Source organism: Camelus dromedarius, chromosome 6 (assembly GCF_036321535.1).
Source record: "Camelus dromedarius isolate mCamDro1 chromosome 6, mCamDro1.pat, whole genome shotgun sequence".
Classification (NCBI taxonomy): Eukaryota; Metazoa; Chordata; class Mammalia; order Artiodactyla; family Camelidae; genus Camelus; species Camelus dromedarius.
In genome coordinates, this window is record NC_087441.1 from 51,330,225 (window position 1) to 51,352,402 (window position 22,178).

A 22,178-nucleotide genomic window follows, 5' to 3' on the forward strand; every position below is an offset into this window, starting at 1 on the left:
TAGATGGACTATTTGATATGAAGCCACTGTAATTTGATGACATCTGTCTCTACACTGCAGTTTGTGGCAGTGATATTATTGGACTGGTTTTAGCTGGTTTCTATTCCTGGTCACTTGAGGAGGAACTTCTTGCTTGAATTATACTTTTGCTCTTGACTGATCTCTCTGTAGAAGAAGAGCTAGGGAAAAGGAAAAGAAGGTAAATGAATATTTGCCGATCCGCGGAAATCTGCCAGTCACTTTTACATATATAATTTTATCAATTGATTACATTTAATATGCCTATCTTAATCCAAAGAGATTGAAAATGCATGTAAAATGTTTTAAAAGGTGAACCCGTTAGCAAAAGGAAAAATAAGATAAGAAAAATAAAGGAAGCAGCGGTATTTGTTGCAGAAAATGCCCGCCGCGAGGACTCGTGCGCTTGCTAGAGCTGGTTACGCATCGGACGTGGGGCTCTGGGCTTTTTGACTTCAGTGCAAAGAGGGAAACATGATGAGTGAAATGATTCACGGGGCTCGTGAGATAAAAAGAAATCAATTACCCAGGCGCAGCCCAGCTAGTTCTGGAACCTGAGAGAAAATTCTCCCACGAGTCCTCATAAAGAAGGCTCTGAAACATTTTATTTTGGCTGCCAGTGGGAAGAGTTGATATCCTCTTATGAAAACTGAGGAGTCAGATGAGACTCCCTGCTGCCTGGAAGCAGGCTGAGGTGGTAGCTGTGGGCAGGGCCACGCTGTCATCTTGAGTCCCTGCATACCTGCAGCAATGCCTTGGTGGCGAATCTCTGAGACACACTCTTTATCCATGTCATATCCCAGCCTGCAGTTATTACGCTTATTTGTTTATTGTTTCTTCTCCCCAGTAGACTGTAATCTGCACAAGGGCAGAGGCTGTGGACGTCTCATTTACCCTTTCATCTCCACACGACACAAAGTCTGGTATATATTAGGAGCTTAATGATATTTATTGAATGATGGAGTAGAAGGAGCTTGGGGGGAATGTGTACCCTAAGGTAACTGAATTAGTTAGCCTGCTGAAAGGGATTTTTAACCACTTATAAGCCTGGATACACTAGTTTGCTAGCCAGACGAATATTTGGAATGTTGACCAAAATGAATGAGCTTGGAACAGCTGATGGAAGACATTCTTCTTGCCAATAATCAGATAGCATCAGATGGTCAGTTGTCTGCTGAGCTCACCCCACACAGAAAGTCTTTAGAGTAGATGTTATAATCCATATCTCACCAGTGAGGACACAAAGCTCAGAGAACTTGGATTACAGGTTTATTTTCTACTTATACAAAAATAATGAAAAAGTATTTTAAAATCAAGACATCTTCATGAACCTATCATATAATTTGTCATGGTACACGTGGAAGCCGCATCCACACACACCAGTTAAATATTAGGCACTTCTAAAATAACCAAGGTGGAAAACCAGTTATATGGCTGACTTTGGCTTGCTTCCTTTTCAAATACGGGTGACTGTCATTTCTAGGGAGAGAACCTGCATGTTTGTTTCCTACGCTGGCTGATTAAGGGCTGTATCTTCCCACCCTGCAGGGACACGGAATACAAAGGGCTGCAGCTGTCCCTGGATCAGATCTCCGCCTCCAAGCCAGCCTTCTCCTATGCAAGCAGCTCCACCCCTGCCATGACTGACAACAGGAAGGGGGCCAAGTCCAGGCTCTCCAGCTCCAAGTCAAAGTCCAGGACTTCCCCTTACCCTCAGGTAGGTGCGCTGCCATTTGGCAACTTATGTTCTTTTCTCTTCTCTTCTCTTCCCTTCTCTTCTCTTTTCTCTTCTCTTCTCTTCTTTTCTCTTCTCTTCTCTTCCCTTCCCTTCTCTTCTCTTCCCTTCTCTCTTCTCTTCCCTTCTCTTCTCTTCTCTTCTCTTCTCTTCTCTTCTCTTCTCTTTTCTCTTCTCTTCTCTTCTCTTCTCTTCTCTTCTCTTCTCTTCTCTTCTTTTCCTTCCTTCCTTCCTTCCTTCCTTCCTTCCTTCCTTCCTTCCTCCCTTCCTTCCTACCTTCTCTCTCTCTCTCTCTCTCCCTCCCTCCCTCCCTTCTTTCCTTTCCTTTTTTAATTTTGTCACCTGGTTTGGTCTAGAAGTGGGGAAGTATTAAAGCTGTTTGGAATTAATTATCTGGCTTTAATACATTTAAAACTTCTATAAATCTGGAAAGCTTTCTAAAAATATCTTCTTCCTCCCCTTCTTCCTTTAAAATAACTGCTGGTAAAAATTTGAAGTGTATCTTGTGGTTTACTGCTTTTATATGAAGGTTGTGAGAGGCTTAGTTGTAGTCAAAACCGTAACTTTGTTTCAAGGAGATTGGTCCTAAAATTTTCCCCCATAATAATTAACCAGAAAGATGCAGCCAGCATAGCAAAATATGGAAAACAAGAGCTTGATACAGAAAAATTAAATCTTAGGGCAGGAACTGAAGGAAGATAAATTAAGAGGTGGAAGCAAAAGATCAAGGATGCATTTCACCATGAGATTTGAGCACAGATGGACTATTTATGGGGAAGAATGAAACAAAGAGGGTCTTCCAGATGGCAGGAATGGTAGGAAAAGCAACTCTCTTCTCATCTTTGCAATGTGGTGAGCTGACAAGACCCAGAGGAGGTGTTCCAGAAATTCTGCAAGGTACAAAGATGAGTCTTGATTATTGGGAGGATAAAAAATGTTTGCCTCATCAGCCACAGAGATATGGAAATGTATCTGTGTCAAGGTGTAGACACAACTCTCTCCTGGCCTGAAGGAAGTAGAATAGAACTGAGGATTTCCCACGCCTGTTATCTGTGGCCACTTCCACCCTATTTTTTTTTAAAGGCACCACATCAAATTCCTGCAGCTCATCAGAGAACCTCAGGAGATGGTCCCTGAACTAGTATCAAATCAAACTGGATTCAGAGTCATTTCATCAAGGTGGTCTTTATCATTTGTGTTTTTAAATATATTTTTTAAGTGAAAATGGAAATCTAGTGGGTCCAGAATTCTTTCCTTGCTTACCAGAGCTGTGTCATTCTGTTGACTTCTACAAGTGTGTACTGTTAGAGGAAATGTCATTCACTGAACTAACGGTCACTAAGAAGCTCCTATTTTCTAGATTATCTTAGGAGTTTCGTGTATGAAGATGAGATCATGGCCCCCAAGGGGCTGATGTCATGTGGTTTAAAACTTCCCACAGACGCCAGATTTCTTTACCCTGATAAAAGGAACGGGAGTAGATGTGAGATGCCTGGACATTTTTCAATGTACGCCTTCTGTTCTGAGGACTGAGCCCTTTCCTTATAACGTGCATTTTAGTTCAAGTCACTGTGGAGGAGGAAGGGTTGTTTCTTTCTCACTGAATATCTGAGAAGCTTCTCTTATTGCTCTCTTGGACCATCTCTTTTCACTACTTGGAAGGATGGATTACTCCTTTGGGTAATTCTATCCTTAAATGTATAGGAGTGTTGGACAAGTAGATGAAAGAATTTAAATTAGGAAATACAAAGGAAAGAAGGAGTGTGTCCACTGTTACACAGACATTAAGCCACAAAAACAAAATCTCCCCACTGGACATCCAAAACCTGTCTATGTTTTCTATCACACTCAGCTCTTAAGTCTAAAATTTCTTTAGTTTACTCTAGTGGTAGACGACCTACACATTAAAAAACATTTTAACTGCCATTAGACTAGTCTTTGGGCTTGTATGGGGAGTTTTTTTTTTTTTAAACACTTTTATTGTGGTATGGTTCCATTCAGTAAACTACACATATTTCAAATGTACAATCTGATGAATTTTGATAGATGTATGCATCCATGAATCCACCACCACAATCAAGATAGCTAACATTTCCATCACTTTGTGTGGGGAGGAGTTAATTTGAAAGTTATACATATTTTATAGTTTAAAAAAAGCAATACAGAAGGGTAGAAATTAGAAAATCCCCCACCATCCCCTCATTTTCCCCCTACAAATGATGGTTTCTTCTAGCAATGTTGTCTGATACATAAAAACCACTCACATGCACACACATTTGTTCACAGAAAGTTTCTCTTGACTTTTTTTTGTGTGTTCACTTTTGTAATTAATACTTATATAAACATAGTCTTTAGAATTTTGGTCCTGTGTCTCATTTGAAATTTCAGTCATGAATTAGGTTTACTTGACATTTATGTGCCTAGTAAAGGTTATTCTTTAATTGTGTTTGCTTTAGATAATCATGGTGCTAGGTCAATCATTGACTGAGTTCCTTGTACATGGGCTACTAACATGTAGAGATCAGAAATGGACACGTCTTTGCTTTCGAGGAGCCACTCTTGTGGACAGACAAAAGAACAGGCATTTGCAGTGAACTGTCATGGGGTGAGCAGACACATTTGGGGTCACATTAGAAAAGCATGATGTCTCAGGCAAACTCTTCACTGTTTTTGCTGGAAGAAAACAATTCTGTACCAGCATCTTGGATTCTAAATCCTCAGAAATTTTAAAGAAAAAAAAATTTAGCTTCTCAAAAGTCTTATTTGGTCCAAATTGCCCTCACATTGTTAATAGTTTGCTTTCAGCTTTCCTGCATCATTGCTATTATGTGTCTTTGACTCAGAAGAATTAGCTGAGCCTCTGCATCAGAAAGATGCTACTCTGGCCATTGTCATGAATGAGGGTAGGGGCTGGGTAGAAGGTGCTAGAGTAGAAAGAAGTGGTATAAGAAATGCCCTTAAGTTTTGTGGTACAGTTGGAATAAGTTATAGACTAGAGTAAGGAGTGTATAGGAGATGATGTGTCAGCCTGGAGGACTGGGGAATGTGTTAGGGGTGACCTGACTTTGAGGGTAGAATTCAGATATATGTGCATAAGGCAGAGGGGAGGACATTTCAGAAAGACCACGATTATGAAGAGATGCAGGAATGCACTGGGGGTGAGGTAGCAGATGTCAGCCCCTGTGGATGAGGACTGGTGGTTATATGCCTGGAGGAATGCATTGATTGGTGCCAAGGAGTTTAGATTTTCTTTTGTGGAAAACCAGTAAAGGTTTTTGAACAGGAAATGAGAGCATTAAGGTGGTTGAAGCAGGATGAACTACTCAGGAGACTCATTTTAATAGTCCTGGTATGAGTCTAGGAAGGTCTGAGCTAAAGTCCTCAACCGAAGTAAAAGGCATTGCAGAAGAAGGATGGATAAAATTCCTTTTTATCCTTAGCTGCTTGTGCTTTTTTCTCTTTATAGATATATTTTGATCATTATAGATTTATTTTGAAATTATATTTTAAAGCTTACGTTTTGGAGGCAATGACACACTTGCACTGAATGTCCCTTTATATATTGGTAGACACATTGTAAATGTACTTTTATTTACTGAATGATCAAACTTGAATGGTATTTAATTTTAAGTGCTTCTGCATCTTCTCAAAAATAAAGAGAAAGTCTTTTTTTTTTTTTTGTTATTCCCATGTTCCTTATTTTTAGCGTGCAAGTTCTCATCAGATTTTCCAGGGGCAATTTCTACAGCCAGGCTGAGCTCATAGGGTAATGTCTTGTGCCTTTTATTCATTTATGAAAATGGTGATTGAATGATCCTATCAATATTATTTACTAGGTTCTTTGCTCTATTATGTATCAAGCATATTTAGAAATTTCTAACGACATCCGATGAATGGCAAACAGCAACACTGCTTTTTGGAATTATTTAGATACCCTTATTTGAACATGCAAGATGTGCACACTTGTAATTCACTGCCACCACCCAGTCTGTCTGCTAGTAGATGAACCTGGTAGGAGATGCCCTTGGGAAAGATTTTAGACTTGATTATATTATAGTCGCTTAATGAATGACTCAGTCACCTTTGCACCTCTATGTATTACATAGGACAAGAGAGGTCAAAATAGAATTGTTTTGAATGATTTTGGAAAAATCGTTGTAAGGGATGTTATAGACGAAGCCCTGCAACTCTGCGGTTCTGCAGACTCTCCTGTGCTGGGGGCAGCGCTCTTACCAAATGACAGTTGTATTCACATAGCAACTTATTTTTTTTCATAGTTCTGTTGAATTAGAAATAATGAGTCTACAGAATCTATTTTTCAGACCTTATCTCTGGCAATTGCCAGTAGCAACTGCTGGAGTGTTGTTCACCCATTTTGATGGAACTAGTCTCTGCTACTGTAGTGCGGTTGGGAGACATCTTGCCGTAGCTTAGCCATGTCAGTCATGAGTAAATCGCCTCCTGATGCCAGTTTCCTTTTAAGCTTCTCATCTTGGCATGTTTATAGTTGTTATGTTTATTAGAGACAGTGTGTGCCCTCCTTTTTATTGCATTCCCCTACCCTCTTCTTGCTTTTCGCCTGGTCAGTAATAACCAATACACTCTGTAATTCTCTAATAACAGTGCATGCAGAAAACCATGGATGCTTCTGGAATCTGAAAGTATTTAATCACTTGCTACAGATACACTGTTAACACTTGCAGGTTTAACTCACATCTGTTACCTTACATAATCCCTCAGAACCCTCTTAATTCTCAGTACCAGCAATCTGGCTTCCTTTTGGTGCAGGTAGAAGCTTTCTTCCTGTGAAGGTTCTTTCTGGCCTCAAAAAAAAAAAAAAAAAAAAAAAATCAGTGACCTCTATGCTGACTTTTTAAGTTACAGAGGAAAGAAGGACCAAAAATTTCTCAAGCATGGTTTTCCTCTACACATGGTACTTTTATCACTACCAGGATAGATATCCCTTCATTTCATGTTTCAGATGTCACATGAAAACGTAACCCTTGACCGTGAACACCAACAAAAGATTTTAATGCATCTTGCAAAGAGAAGGGCTTTCTGAGAAAATCCTTTACTCAGAAAATCTTACACTCTACAGGCTTGTTTATATTTTCTGGCCATGTCTACACTTGAGATGTCCCCTCTTCTATAAAAATATCAGGAGATTATTAAAGTGGACTTTTATGGTCTTTTTAGATTGTCTTTGTAAACGAACCTGAGTTTTATTGTAGAAAATACTTTGCTCAGTAAGGTGAGACCTCTGTGTTACAGATTTGTACTTTGGTTTTTACTAACTCTTGCATTTAGTTAAATATCTATTCTGTGCTGTAAAACACTAACAGTGGGTCCCTAAGGAACCATGTCCACGGTGTCACTAGGGAGGCAAAACCAACATTTTAGAGAGGAATTATAAGGTGTGGCTGGTCATGGGACCTCCAGGCCACTGCTTCTGCCTTTTGATTCCCTTGGCGCGTGGTAAGGGGAGGACAGACACTCCCCCATTAATCAGCAACCTTCTACTCCCAAATTTACCCATCAGTGCCCTGCTTCTCTGTCCTCACTCAGTACATGGGTTTCAGAAGGAACCCGATGTCTTATTTGAAATAGGCTGGTAAGGTCTGCTGTAAAGCACACACAAATTTGCTGCAGGAATGTGCAGGGTGAAGGAGTGATCTGACTAAGAGAAAGGTGATGTCTGAGGAGATATTATGAATAGAATGAATGATGAGACAGAAGGAAGCATCAGTGGGGCCAGGCAGCAGTAGTTGTTTCCAGTTCAGTCTACCTGCCGTTGTAGGGAGCTTCTTTGTCCCGCACCTTGCTTTGGAGCACGATAGTATAAAATATTGATAAAGGCAAGGTAGATATTTGTGGCAGACAACTAGGTGTATGGGATAGAAAGAGGACCAGAAGATGATACACTTTTTTGCTGAATAGTTTACTCAAGCAGGCAGGTATCTTAAATACACTGTTTCGCTGGTGTGGTTTACTAAAACATGTACTTCATCGTGGCACGTGGCACGTAAAATTCATTCCCAACAGTGAGAATCCAATGATGACAAATCTCACGAAAATTTGAACAAACAGGTGGCTGTACTTAGTCACACAAGATTTACATGTTGGCCCAGCAGGACTTTATTGAATAAGAAAAGACCAATGAGAAGAAAAAAGGAGAAAAAATGGTATCAATGAGGGAGGTGGGATGAGATTTTACAAAAATGAGAAGACCAAAGGAAGAAAACTTGGAGGTAGTAAGCTGGGATTCTGAGATCCCTGAGGATGGGAGATGTTGTCCTTGACAACCAGACTGCCTTGGGCACCCAAAAGCCCTTAGGACATATGAAATGAGTGAGTGAATGAACTGATGGATGAGCCCACCGAAGTGAAGGTGGTAAGACAGGTGGACGAAGAAGCAGAGGAGAGATGAGATGATGTGGGTATACAGCCCTTCCCCTAGAGGGCTTCCAGATTCAGCGGGGGGAGATAAAAATGTGAGCAAGTGATTTAAAGGCAGTGTAGTATGTATGCCATGGTGGCCGTGGTGGTAGCTGTGGTGCTGTGTGTTGGGGGCTCACCTGCCCCTCCAGCAGTGGATCAGGGGTGGGAGTTGGGAGTTGACAGTGAGAGAACTAACAGTTCCTAGGCTCAGAGCCCTTCATGCCAAAGGGAGTTTCCAGCAGGTTCAACTTTATTCCTGTTGGCAAGGTTTGCAGTGGGGCTGCGGGTTGACTGTTAATAAGGCCCTGCACCCTTTGGGTGCCCCCCCAAGGATCAGGCTCATGCTCCATCTCCCAGCCTTGCTGCTCACCACCTCACCCACCTACCCTTCTTCTCCCATCGCCTGTGTCCTAGGAGCGCCCTCACTCTGGAGAATTGCAACACATCTTAATTTTCCCCCCACTGTGGAAAATTAAGATTTGGAAAATTTCCTCTCCAGTCTTCCCTGCTTCCCAGAGTGACCTTAAAAGACCACTGATCATGTCAGTGTTTGGAGACCCGCCACAATCCTAGCCGTCATTCACGGCCACCTATAATTGGGTCCTAAATTACCTGAACCCTGTGATCCAGCCGGACTTCTCTGCTCACTCTTTGCTGAAAGCCTTGTCCTTTCCTGCCTCCACACTGTGCTTATGCAGTTATTTCTGCCTGCACTGTCTCTGTTTTTAAGAATTCTGCCTATCTTCTAAGGCCAGGATTGAGTGCTATCTCTTTCATGAAATATAACTGAGTTATATTTCTCCTTTGGGCCTCTAGAATAATCTGTCTTCTAGATATGTCAGATCTCCTCTTTTGGACTATAATGCCTTTGAAAGTAGTAACCATGTCATTTCATACCCACCCCCCACCTCACCCCAGGACCTAGTACAGCATCTTCCAAATACTCATTCACTAAATGTTAATGAAATGGATGACCAGTTAAATAAACACATTAAAAAGTATGGGGTAATTTTGTTAATTGCCTATAAAAACATATAAAACTCCCAAGGAGGGAAAAGATTCTGCTACTATGGAACTTAAACCTACGTAAGAGGTAAAAGATACCCATGCAGAACAATGTTAGGATGGTTTCGCAAACGCAGAATCCTGCAGTACAAACCAGACACCTGCATGCTGAGGAGGAATTAGATCCAGTGGAATCTAGAGGCCCCTTCAAGAGTGAAACTTGGAACAAGCACTCTCTTGCCCTCATTCTAGGGGCAGAGAACGGTCCACATCCGTCCTGAAGTGGGCTTTCTAGTCTTCACGTCTCCACTGTCATCTCCAGTGCAGCAGTGGAGACATATGGCAACTGATGTTTGCTCTGTGTGTGTGTGTGTGTGTGTGTGTGTGTGTGTGTGTGTGTTTTGATTTACAAAATAATTGCCCTGACGTGTCTGTCCAAGAAATGCCATTTGGCTCCGTGATTTATCTCAGGAAACTGTCTCTGTCTGTGGACTCAGCCCTAGTTCCAGAGCCCACTTCCCATGATCAGTAGACACTTTCTACATCACTCTCTTGTTCCTTTAATTATCTGTGTGCACTTTGGTGCTACACCTTTAGTAGGGTTAGACCCTAGGAGGGACAGAGTTCTTCCATGAGAAAGTGAAAAGACTCAGACAATTTTGTTTCTTTCTTTCTTTGGTTTTTGACCCTTGGACACAGAAGGCCCTGTGAGGGTCATGTTCCTTCACGATGCTTCCTGACCCTTAGTGTCTCTTCTACCCGCTCCTCACTGTCTTTGTCCAGTCCCAGGCTCTTCAGAACAGGACATCACATCGAGACTGCTTCTCAGCCTCCTTACTGTTCTTTTGGTCTTGATCTTTCCTGTTAGAGTAAGCTTCCAGAAATCTCATTTTCTGTGTCCTCCCCTGCCCGACCCCCTGCCCCCAGACCTTATTTAAAAACCTACAGCAGCTCTGTGTTGGTTATAGTATGCAGCCCCATCTCCACAATGTGGCCCAGGCTACATCCTCGCCTCTGTGGGCCACCTCCAGCTGCCCCACCCCCGCCCCCTACATCGGTTCTCCACTCTCGCTGGGGCCTGCTGTGTGCTCGCCCTGAGGACACCCTTCTTGCCGCACTTCTTAAATCCTCCCCACTCACCAAAGCACAGCTGCAGCCCACCTCTCGACCCCACAGATCCCTGGCTCTGAGGAATAATTCATGTTAAACACATCTCTATTTCATAATGGAGGATGGTTTGGATCAGGGGAGAGTTAGTGTCAAAAAAGAAATTGGGCAGCGGGCGAAGCAGCTGTGCTAAGTCAAATGGAAAGCCTTTGCTTCTGGCTTAATGGAGGTGATGGCTGGAATTTGGGATTGTGCTCTGCAGCTGAACAGAGGAGAAGAGGGGAGTGGCAGAATCCACCATCAACATGAGCCCAGGGAAATTTATGTTAACAAAATGTATAAAATCAAATTTTATTAAAACTAAGTAGTGAAATTAAAGAGAGCAATGCCGTATTCGACAGTTCTTGGTGGGATTTGACCCACTCGTAATGGAAACTTTCTAAGTTAACAAAGTTAGATTTTGGTATCTTTGTCTAAGAAATCTAGATTCCTTTAACTCTTCCATGTTTCACAGATTTTTTAGGAAACCCTTTTAAGCATATCATAGTGCATTGAATTGCAGTGTTTCCCTAAAAGGCCAAGGTCTGGATGTATATTATTTAATGGCGAGTTTAGCTCTCCTCATTATTTTACTCTGCTTGGCTTAGAAGATGAAAAGGATGAAAAGGTAGGTCCATCCTTCCATTTACAGACACCAATTTGAAATCGATTAACTCAGTAGAAAGCCTTAAACTTCAATTTCTTTCTTATAAAATTACAAATCAGATAGATCTCTCCTTTCAGCATGCAGAAAGCTGGTAACATGCCCGCCAATCTGTTGGCCCAGTTCTAGGACGTGGCCCAGAGCAGCTCAGGCAGCCGCCTTTTTGTCCAGACTCAGAATAAACCAGCGGGAGACCAAACAAAGCAGCAGTTAGGGGCTGGAGCAGGTGGCACCACCTGCACCCATCAAATTCAAGCCCCTCTAATCTGCCACTTGCATGTGAAAAATCAGAGGGTGAGTCAGAGTACCAGCGAAAAGATGGAAGTGGTTCTGGCTCACGCTCAAAGCCCATCATGGAAGAAGATTACCATTAAAACTTGTGCTACTGGTCCTGTTAACCCAGGATTTACCTACTGGGCTACAGCCGTTTCTGTATGATCTATGCAGGCTGGGATATTCTTGATCATGACAGCTGTGGATGCCAGGACAGAAAGGGCTTAATCAAATGTTTATTACCTGTTTTACATCTTCAGTGCAATGAAAATGCCTGCCAGTCTTTAGGACTTTACCTTTGGATTTACAAAAGGATGTGGATTGTGGATTTCATGGCTGGGAATAGCTCTCTCCATATGGAACCCTAGAGGAGACTGCCTATAGAATTACACTGGAGGAAACCCAGCCTCTGGTTCCGAGTGCTGCTTCCCCTCCAGCTGCACATCACCCTGACAGCTAAGGAGATGTCGACTACAGTTACTTCTCTGTGAGAAAAATGACTGAACCAAATCCCAGGAACATTTTTGTAGCTGTGGGGGGTGGATTAAGAGAAGACCTATGACATTTCAAACCACATTTGGGGCATATTAAAAAACTTCCTATGTTTCTACTTCTACTTCATGAAATATATCAGGAACTTACAGGTATGAAAAGTTTCTCACCAGCATATTCTTTGAGCTAACAATAATGAAAATGTGGCTTAAAGCTAAAAACAGTGTCACCACAAATACTAGATTATCCTTGAAGTGGAGCAAATCATAAAAATAATGAGTGAAAATCTTGTGAACCCATTCTTAAAAACTGATTTTGAGAAGCTGATCATTTATACCATCTTCTAAAATGAAGGAAGAAAAAGCCAAAATATTTAAAATTTTTAATAATTGAATTTTGAATCAGTGAATGCTTTCTAATTATTTATAGTATAAATGAAAATATTTACTGCTCAGTTCCTCTAGTGAAGACACCCTCAATGCTGGGATGTGACTCAAGATTGATATATATATATATATATTTTTAAATGCATTCTCTAATTTTTCTTGAAGATTTGTTCAAGCTTAACTCTTTTGGAGCTATATGTAATTAAAGTGAATTTTTCATGAAGATTCTTTTCCAATGCTAAATATTGTGAGACTTGTGTGGGAATCATGTTACACTTAATGTATAGTTTATACAGAATTATTCTTGCTGTTAATTAATTAAGACAATAAATTAGAATTGAAGTGGCAGCAATAAACTTCTACCTACCACTAGTAGTGCAGGAACGGAGCAAGTATCTTCTTTGCAGTTTCATTTAGTTATAATTTCTATCTAGTAAAGTTTTTCAAGTTAGAAATGGACTCTGTTTTGACTGCTGTTCAGTTACATTATCGCAGGCAAGTGTTTTCAGTCAGCTTCCCAGGTTAGCAAAATAACTTGCATAATTGTCATTTGAAAATGCATTTGATTTTGCCATTAGTTTTTCCTATTACCCTTGTGTTTATCCTTGAGAAAACTCCGGGCAGTTTCCAACGTGTCTGAGCCAAAGCTGCTCTTTATGGTAAACACGACTCCCGTTGGAGGGAAGCATCCCCAGCAGTGGGGTTGCTTTAATGGACATGCTGTATTACTTTAATCTAACCCTTTTGCCATCTGTTCTTCCCATAACAGTGAGTGAAAAAAGAGGACATATTTTATGTTTCAGGGTTACATTAGTAAAAAGTAAGATAAAAGTGATTTAAAAGCATGCATATGTTCTTAGTACAACGCGTCTGCATCTGTAATGTTTTTTCTCACGGTGCAGACACAAATCAAGAGGAAAGCTGCTTATGCCTGATAGAGTGAAAGTTTTTCATGGAAAACAGGACTTTACCATAAGAGGGTCTCTCTCTATATTTTACAGCTAAAAATGATAAAAACCTCAATGAGCTGCCAGAATCAAAATAGATAACCGTAACATCTATTGTTGGAACATCTGGCATTTTTCCTGAGTTGGCTTGTGGCTGCCACATCCAGATGAATGCAGAGCACCTGTCTGGAGCATGCTGCAGAGGCAGGAATGAATCTCATGACTGTTATCCAAAGGCGACTATCTGTGGGTGTAATTGTGGTGGAAGCAGGCTTCACGCTGTGTGGAGGTGGTCTACTGGAGTGTAGAGGTTGGAGAAAGCCCCTTTTGTAAGAACATGCTTGGGGACCTGTGGTCCAGTGCTGCCTACAGGGTAGGGTGCTGCTGTCTTTGTTAGCTCAGTACCTTAGTTTGGATAAGTCCAGAATCCAGGAAAGAGCAAGGACTCTGTAATTGCATCTCTCCTTTTAAAGATCACAATCATGTGACCTTGAGCAAAAAAATTCTTTTGAGCTTTGTTTGCTGCATCTAAAAAGGGATTAATGAGACTTTTAAGATGTTGTGGGTACTTAATAAGATAATGTCTGTGGGATCTCAGTATAGTGAGGAGAGCATAGCAGGTATTTGATAATGGTAGCTATTGTCCTTGTTATAGGCATTCGTTAGCATATGCAAATCACATGGAAAACTGCCTCCAGGTCATTGTTCATTTTCCTAAGCAGCTACAGTGTTAACAGAGAGTAATAGCTCCCTTCTTTGAATTCCTAAACTATATTGTTTTTCTCTTTATTCAAGCCTCTGCCATTTTCTAACTTGTATTAAACTTATGTTCTGTGCACTATTTATATGCCTTTGAATGTGAACACCTTGAAGGCGGGGCTGTATTCCTCACATCACTCCGCACACTGTCTTGCAAATATCAGGCACTCAAAAAATATTATAATGAATCAGAATGAATTGTTATGAATAGTTCCCACTGAATGCATGTAAAGCCCCGCTGATGGCACAGACCTTTAACCAGATGAGGTATCAGTCTCTTCTAGAAGGAATGATTTTTTCATGAGCCCTGACTCTCAGAGGGGCGCTGGGGGATGTGGCTGTCATCTGACATCCTTTCTGGCAGGCATCCAGGCTCTTTGCCCATCAGCTTTAGCCCCTTTAGTGAGTGGCATTGGCTTCATGTTTATTAGAATTGAGGCATCCTTCATCAGACTCATTTTTAAATTTACCAACATGAAAGCCTGTTTAGAAAATTAAACTTTAAATAAGAAATAGGGATAAATTAAGGTGCAGAGTATTCAGAATAACAACAAATTTTCTAAGAAAGAAGAGCAGAGGTTTGGGCAAAATTAACCAAAAATTAGTTTCAGTGAACTTTCTTTCATGGTTGGTGTAACCTAATTAAAATAGGGAATTGAATCATTCAGTTTTTTAGGTTTAAATGGAGGAGAAAGTGTTGTTACCTTTTCAAAAGAAGAGCAGATATCCTATAGCTCTTGAAACATGATTTTGTTTTACCTGAAAATAGTCTAGATATAGCTGGGAGAACTGTCCAGAGGGCACGCATAGATTCTAACTGATCATGAGTCCCATTCTCCCTCCACCCTTAAAACAGATCTTTGGGCTTTGAGTCAAAGTTTAAGTGATAAGAGTCGTTGGTACCAAAGGTCATTTCAACTTTGAAAATCAGAGCCTTTGGAAAAAAAGGCCCTCATATTTAGGTGATTGGCCAGTGGCCTGATTTTTTGGCAGCTGGGATGTTGATTTCTTTTTTTTTAACTTTTGCTGAAGTATAGTTGGTTTACAATATTGTGTTGGTTTCAGATGTACAGCAAAGTGATTCAATTATATTTTTGTGTTTTAGCTTATTTTCCATTATCGTTTATTACGAGATATTGAATATTGAATATAGTTCTCTGTGCTATACAGTAAATCATTGTTACTTATCTATTTTATGCATAGTAGTTTGTATCTGTTAATCCCAAGCTCCTAATTTATCTCTCCTCTCCTCCATTTCTCCCTTTGGTAATCATAAGTTTGTTTTCAATGTCTGTGAGTCTGTTTCTATTTTGCACATAGATTCATTTGCCTTATTTTTTAGATTCCACATATAAGTGATGTATTTGTCTTTCTCCGTCTGACTGACTTCACTTAGTATGATATATTCTCTAGGTTCATCCATGTTGCTGCAAACGGCAATATTTCATTCTCTTTTATGACTGAGTAATATTCCATTGTGTATATATACATCACATCTTCTTAAACCAATTATCTGTTGATGGGCATTTGGATTGCTTCCATGTCTTGGCTATTATAATTTGTGCTGCTATGAACATTGGGGTACATGTGTCTTTTCAAATTAGAGTTTTTTTTTTTTCTTTTTCAAATAAATACCCAGGAATGGAATTGCTGGATCATATGGTAGCTCTATTTTTAATTTTTTAAGGAGCCTCCAACTGTTCTCCGTAGTGGCTGCACCAATTTACATTCCCACCAACAACATCCTAGGGTTCCCTTTTCTGTACAAGAGATGTTGATTTCTTTATACCTTAACATATATGTTTTATCTCTGACATGCTTATAGGATGGGATAGAAAATATGGCCTCTAGATAATACAGTCTAGGGAAAAAAACTCTTTTTTACAAGATGGTGATATGATAACTATTCCCATTTACCCAAGTGAAAATCATTAATCAAGGACCTTTACATAGTACATACATATCTGTAATGTTTTTCATTTTTAGAAGTATTTTAGTACATATTATTTATTTGATTTTTGCTGCAATTTTATAATGCACTTGTTCCTATTCTGCAGATGGAAAAAAATCAAGGCCCACAGAAGGTCATGCTTTGTACAAGCCGTATTGGATGACAGTAGGTCAGGGTCCTCCAAATATTTGACTTCAGTGCTGTTTCTACTGGAATCCCTGGTTGATAACTTAAATTACATTTTTTTTTTTGCACAAAATACTAATCATCAGTAATAAAAACAAAGATTTAATTAAATTATAGCTTAATTAGAGTATATCTCTATCGTCAGGAAAAAAAATTTTTAAATGGCATTGTCTCTAATAATTCTATAAGAATAAGATATAAGTTTGCTCTATAGGATTTTTTTATGTTTAAATATTTATTTTGAAATGATTTCATACATAAAAGCTGCAAGAATAGTAACGTATTCCTGCCTACTAAATCCAGGTTCACCAGGGCTTAGCATTTTGCTGTCTTTTTTTCCCATCTTCTCTCATTATTTATTTTCTCTGAATCATCTTATAGTAGGTTCCAAATATGATGCCTCTTTACCTAAACCTTAAGACTTCAGTGTATATTGCTTGGTGTAGTGGTTCTTAGAAGTGGGGAATCGCAGCTTTTGTTAGCCATTGCCAAATTCCCCTCCATAGAGGTTGTATCAGTTTGTATCTCCACCAGGGATGTGGCGCAGGGAGCACCCATTTCCCAACATTCTGCCAAATAACATATTGTCAAGGGTAGAAAAAATGCTGCTATAGACATTCATGTATAGATTTTTATATGAATATAAGTTTCATTTATCTGGAAAAAATATCTAGCATTGAATACGGTAGTTGTACATTTAGGTTTTTTAGATGCTGCTAAGCTGTTTTCCTGAGGGGCTATACCATTTTACATTCCCATCAGCAATGCAATAGTGAGCCAGTTTTCCTTCATCTTTGTCAGCATTTGGTGTTGTCACTATTTTTTGTTTTAGTCAGTTTAATAGGTATGTGGTGATATTTCATTGTGGTTTGAATTTCTATCTCCCTAATTGCTAATGATGTTGACCATCTTCTCATGTGATTATTTGTCATCTATCTACCTATTGGATGAAATGTTTCTTCACATCTTTTGCACATTTTGTTTTTTTATTGTTGAGTTTTGGGAATTCTTTATATACCCTAGTTACTAGATCTTTGTTGGATATGTGGTTTGCAAATGTTTTCCCCCTGTCTGTAGCTTGTCTTTTCATCCTCTTAACAGGGTCTTTTGCAGAGCAAAATATTTAATTTTAATCAAGTCCAATTTATCACATTTTTCTTTTATGCATTGTGCTTTGGTGTCAAGTCTAAGAACTCTTTATCTTGCCCCAGATCTTGAAGATTTTCTTCTATGTTATTTTCTAAAAGTTTTGTAATTTTACCTTTTACATTTAAGTCTGTGACCCATTTGAGCTAATTGTTATATAAAGTATGAGACCTAGGTTGAGGTTCATTTTATTTTTGCTGATGGATGTCTAACTACTCCAGCAGCATTCCTTGAGAAGTCTGTCTTTCCTCCAGTGAGTTGGTTTTGTACCTTTGTCAAAAATCAGCTGGACACATTTGTGTGGGCCTGTCTCTGGGTTCTCCATTCTGTTCTATTGCTCTGTGCATCTGTGTGCCCATCAGTCCCACACAGGTATGATGACTGTAGCTTTGTGGTAAGTTTTGAGGGTAGGGAGATAGACCCATTCTCTCAGTTTATTCTTCTTTTTCAGATTGTTTTAGCAATTCCAGTTCCTTTGCCTTCTATATAAATCTATGCACATTTTGAAACTTTTCTACCTTCTTTCAACCACTTTCTCTGATCCTTTTGTTTTCTCTGACCAATTTTTGTTTCCTTACATGTTTTCTAGTTTGCCTTCAATTTCCCTTATTACATTTTCATTAAAATCTATTTTCCTTTTTACAGCTTGTAGTTTATTCTTTATTTCTTTGAGTTGGGTTAGTTTTTATTGCTTTTTTTTCATGTTTTATTATTGTTGGGTGTTTGTTTTTATTGCTGTTGATGGTTTCTTAGTTTCAAAATTTCTGATTCCAGGTATGTGCACCCATGTGTAAGTCATGTGTATGTCGTGTGTATGTCGTGTGCACGTGCGTGTGTGTCTCCAAATGCTTGTTGAGAGTACTTATTTCAGTTTGGAGTGTTGTCTTACAATTTTCTTTTATTTCATGGTTGGTTGTTTGATGTAAATTTTTATCAGCTGAGATGTTTGTATTTCCAATTTCATGTTTCTTTCCTACAGGAGTTTTATAGGGAGTTTAATTTTTTCTTACTCTGGCATTTCATGGGCTGGGCTACTATGTCAAGGTTACCCTTTTCTGTCAGTTTTTTAAATACATGATGATTATGGTGGAGACGGGCAGGAGGGAGGAAAGGCCTGTCTTGTGGGGCTTTTTCCTTGTGTATCTGCTAGACCCTTAATTTCTCCCTCTTCCTTCTTTCCTTTCACTGCTATGTCTCCGAAGGACACAGCCCTTTCTCAGTTTATGGTCTTCTTTTATGGAAATGACACTTGTCTAAGGCTGCCACTTTGGCTTTTGCCTGATTTTGTGTCCCTTTCCTGTGACCAGTGCTGTGAGCCACTGCATACTGACTGGTGTTCATAGTTTGGCACTTACCTGTGCCTTTTCTGGGGATGATTTTCTTCATATTGACTATGTCCTAAATTCCTTTCTCTTTCTCTCTTTATGGAGTCTCTTAAACCTCTCTGTACCCTATTCTCTGCACCCACAGGCTCACAGCTGCTGTTGGTCTTTTAATTTTTTTACTTACACATAATTTGAAGTTTAGCGTTTTCCCTGCCACCTAGTAACAGCATAGGTCACATGAGATTTAATTTGTGCTTTTTGATGACCTTATAGGTTCTTGGGAGAGGATGTGTGAAGAGTTGCAGATTCAAATGGCTGTCATCATCCTTCACACTCAGAAGCCGCTAGAATGGAATAATTTATTGATCCTAAGGCCTCATAATCCCTATAAAAATTGTTCATAATGGGACAGTTGGGGGAAAATTGACATTACAGTAAAATTATAACTGACATAATGACTTTCTTCCTATAACCATAACAATAAAAATTCTTGGTCTTGGATTATAGTTCTAAATAATTATCAACTTTAAATAAGTGCAATATAGGAACAGGCATAGGGAGCATATGTTTCAACACTAGAAAAGATACCAAATAATTATTGTGTCCTATAGAATGTTAGAGCTGAAGGAAAAGTTCAAGAAAGACTAACCAAATATTGTCATTCTACAGGTGAGGCTAAGAAAGGAAAAGTAATTTTCCCGAGGTTACCCTGAGAGTTACTAGCAAGGATGGACCTGGGACCAGGTCCTCTTGGCACCCTGTTCCTAGTGCCTCTTCCATTAAGTGGCCCCAACTCTGCTTCAGTCTTTGAACTTGACCTTCAAATGGTTGTTTTTAAATGTTTTATTTTTGGTACAGTTAAGACAGACGGTATCATTTATCAAGATTTACACCCACTTGAATTAAAACTTGCTCAGTGTTTCTAAGTAAAATTAAGAGGTGGTGGTTCTATGGTTACAAAAAAAATGTATCATAGTAGGTTGGTAGATTAAGTACCATCATGACCCTTTTCCTATTGAGACAAAAGAAATTCAAGCATTTGCTCACAACTTTACACGCCGTAAGTAGCAGAAGTAGGTGGAGGGAGACTGGAAGCCTTGGTACATAGCATTGGTTTATTGGGTACACGCCCTGCCAACATTGCCTGGCTGCCTTCCTCCCTTTCTGCCCTTTCTCTTTCCTCAAATACTTAATGAACACCTGAACTATTTCAGATCAGATTACAGGGCTGGATAGTTAAAGGAGTGCAGTTCATCTTAAAGGGTAGATGTGGCTCACAGTTTTGACAGTGCACATAGGTTCAAGTTTACAGGCCTTCTCCTTATAAATGAAGGCTAGGCTTCTCCTCCGTACCTCGGAAGCAGTGGGTATTCTGGGACTTACTGAACCACCTAGCTCCTGCCTGCTCAAAGGGCAGTGCACTTGCTGCTGTAGTTTCCTGATTTATTGACAAGAGGCTTATCTGTCTGATTCTTCTTTGGGTGCTCTTGAAATGTGTACCTCATGTGTGCTAGGGTTGCCTCGTGTTGAATTTTCTTTGTCAGAGAAGGTCAGAATGTTCCTCTCTGCTGCGCCAATAGCTCTTTCCCACATACACTTAGGGAAGGCTTTTCCCCCTCTCAACAGGGCTCAAAAGTCTTGACTGGAGTACTTCAGAAATAGGCCTGCTTTATACTTTTATGAAAACAAGCAAAGCCTGGGCAGTTCCTTGCTTGGAAGAGCCCTGACGATCTGAAATCTTTCTAGGCCCGCACCGGGATGGCGCTCCGAGTGCGAATGGGTAGCGCGGTGCTCCCCGCTCAGGAAGGAGAGAGGTGCTGGCCCCAACTTGGTGAAAGTGAGGGTGGCATCTCTGAAAAGAGTGGCCGCCGTCACAGAGAGAACAGGCAGTGGCACGTGGAGGCGGGTGCAGAGAAATGCTGCTCCGGATGCCTCTGTGTGCCCCTCCGTCAGGCCTGCGGCAGACAAGTTGGATCTTCTATTTTTTTTTTCCTTGATGGACTATGCTGATGGTCCAAATGTTCATTTGGAAAATAATTAAAGCAATATTAGAAATGGTCATGGAAAAACCCTGAACCTGGAATTGCCTAGAACTCTGGCCTGAGCACACTGTATGTATCAGCAGACTTTTGAGTGCCCAGGAAAACCCCTGGAGGAGTTCCAGTGTGATTTGGAGGGCCTCATCCTTCTGGCTCCCGGGGACCTGGTGGAACTGTTGGTTTGCACTGAGTTGGGAAGAGCCGGGACTCTTTCTCTGGGAAGGGAGAGTTTGCGTAGTCCTGTGAAGGTCTCATCATGGGTCAGATTTGCTCAACTAACTAGCATGTGACAAGAACAATGGAGCCCAGGAATTTCTCCTCTCCCCCACCCCCACCCCCACACATGCCCGTCCCTCTTTCTTCTTGGGGATAAGAAAGAAAATGTAAACTGGTCTTACATTTTGGTTCCTGAGACTGTTAAGCAGTTCCTGCCACTTTTCTGGAAATCTTTCTAACACTGAATCCTTTCGCTCTTCTCTTCCTTACCGGTGTTGTCTCTCAAGTATAAAACCATGGTTTAGAGAGCAGGCTTTGAGACCAGATAGCCTATGGGGTGGCAGTGACATCTTGCTAAAATTCTCAGTGTGCAGTGTCCTCATCTATAAAATGGAGATCCGTTACTGTCCAGGTGGTTACAAGGATTCATTGGTGTAATATATAATGAATGATTAGTGCATTGCCAGGCACGCAGTAAGTTCTCAATAAATGACATCTATTATTAGTATAGCAGTTAATCTCTGTATGGTACGTAGTATTGTGTTTGGCACTAGGTAACCAAAAACTGGTAGAAATGATTACATCACTGATTTTAGTGGCTCTTGAGGCCCTTCAAACTGAGCACACCTCCTAGGGAGGTCTGCGGGGACTTCTATGTTTTCTTTCAAACACCTGACCAAATACTCTGGCAACAGGTGAGCAGCATGATTCCAACAAGGCACAGCCTTGCCTGTAGCTGTGTTGTCCCAAGGAGCCTGTGCATATTTGAAGTTGTACTTTAGAAAGCAAGAAACACATCCTCGTGCATAGGCCCACCTTATACGGGGCAAGGCTTCTCCAAAGTCACACTGAGATTAGGAAAGCATTTATTAACTACCTTGCCATGTATCCAGCATAGCTATCAGAGAGTTAACAGTCAGTGTGCAGCCTTAAGTCTTATTTTTGTTTTGTTTTTTAAGTAAGAATAACTGTGAAAAGCAAATAGGAAAAAAATATGGTGCTTTCTTGGACTCCCCCTTCAGCAATACCTTTTGGGAGGTGATGGAGAACTTGGGCTTGAATCTTGGCTTTGCCACCCACTAATCCTGTGGTCTTGGGCAAATCATTTTCCCTCTTAGAGTCTTAGTTTCTCTAGCCATATAATGGGTTACAAATATCTCCAGTAAAGCGCTTCTAAGAATTATGTAAAGTGATTCACGTGAAGTACTTCCAACAGTGCCTGGTATTTTCAGTCCCTGTTTTTTATTATTTCTAATAATAACTGCTTTCAGCAGCCGAAAGGATTTTCTTTTGAGGTACCATGACTGATGAGTTGATTCCAAGTCTGGTGTGCCCAACTTGGTGCTAGAGTTCTTAGAATCTTATTTTGGTGACTAAAGCCCAGTATGACCTTAAGGGTGCTTTCAGAGTAAAACGGATTCCTTCCTTCCTTTCTTTCTTTTCCTTTTCTTT

General features: G+C 40.3%; 1 protein-coding gene across 4 annotated transcripts in view; it reads left to right on the forward strand.

Moving 5' to 3' along the window:
* The window catches only part of SIM1 (SIM bHLH transcription factor 1), a 64,464-nt gene that overhangs the window by 38,070 nt on the left and 4,216 nt on the right, over positions 1-22,178 (forward strand). For all 4 annotated transcript variants that reach the window (XM_010989649.3, XM_031456077.2, XM_064486824.1 and 1 more), the window contains one exon: positions 1,567-1,735. In XM_010989649.3, coding sequence (XP_010987951.2) covers positions 1,567-1,735 — 169 coding nt within the window. The remainder of the gene's footprint in view (positions 1-1,566; positions 1,736-22,178) is intronic.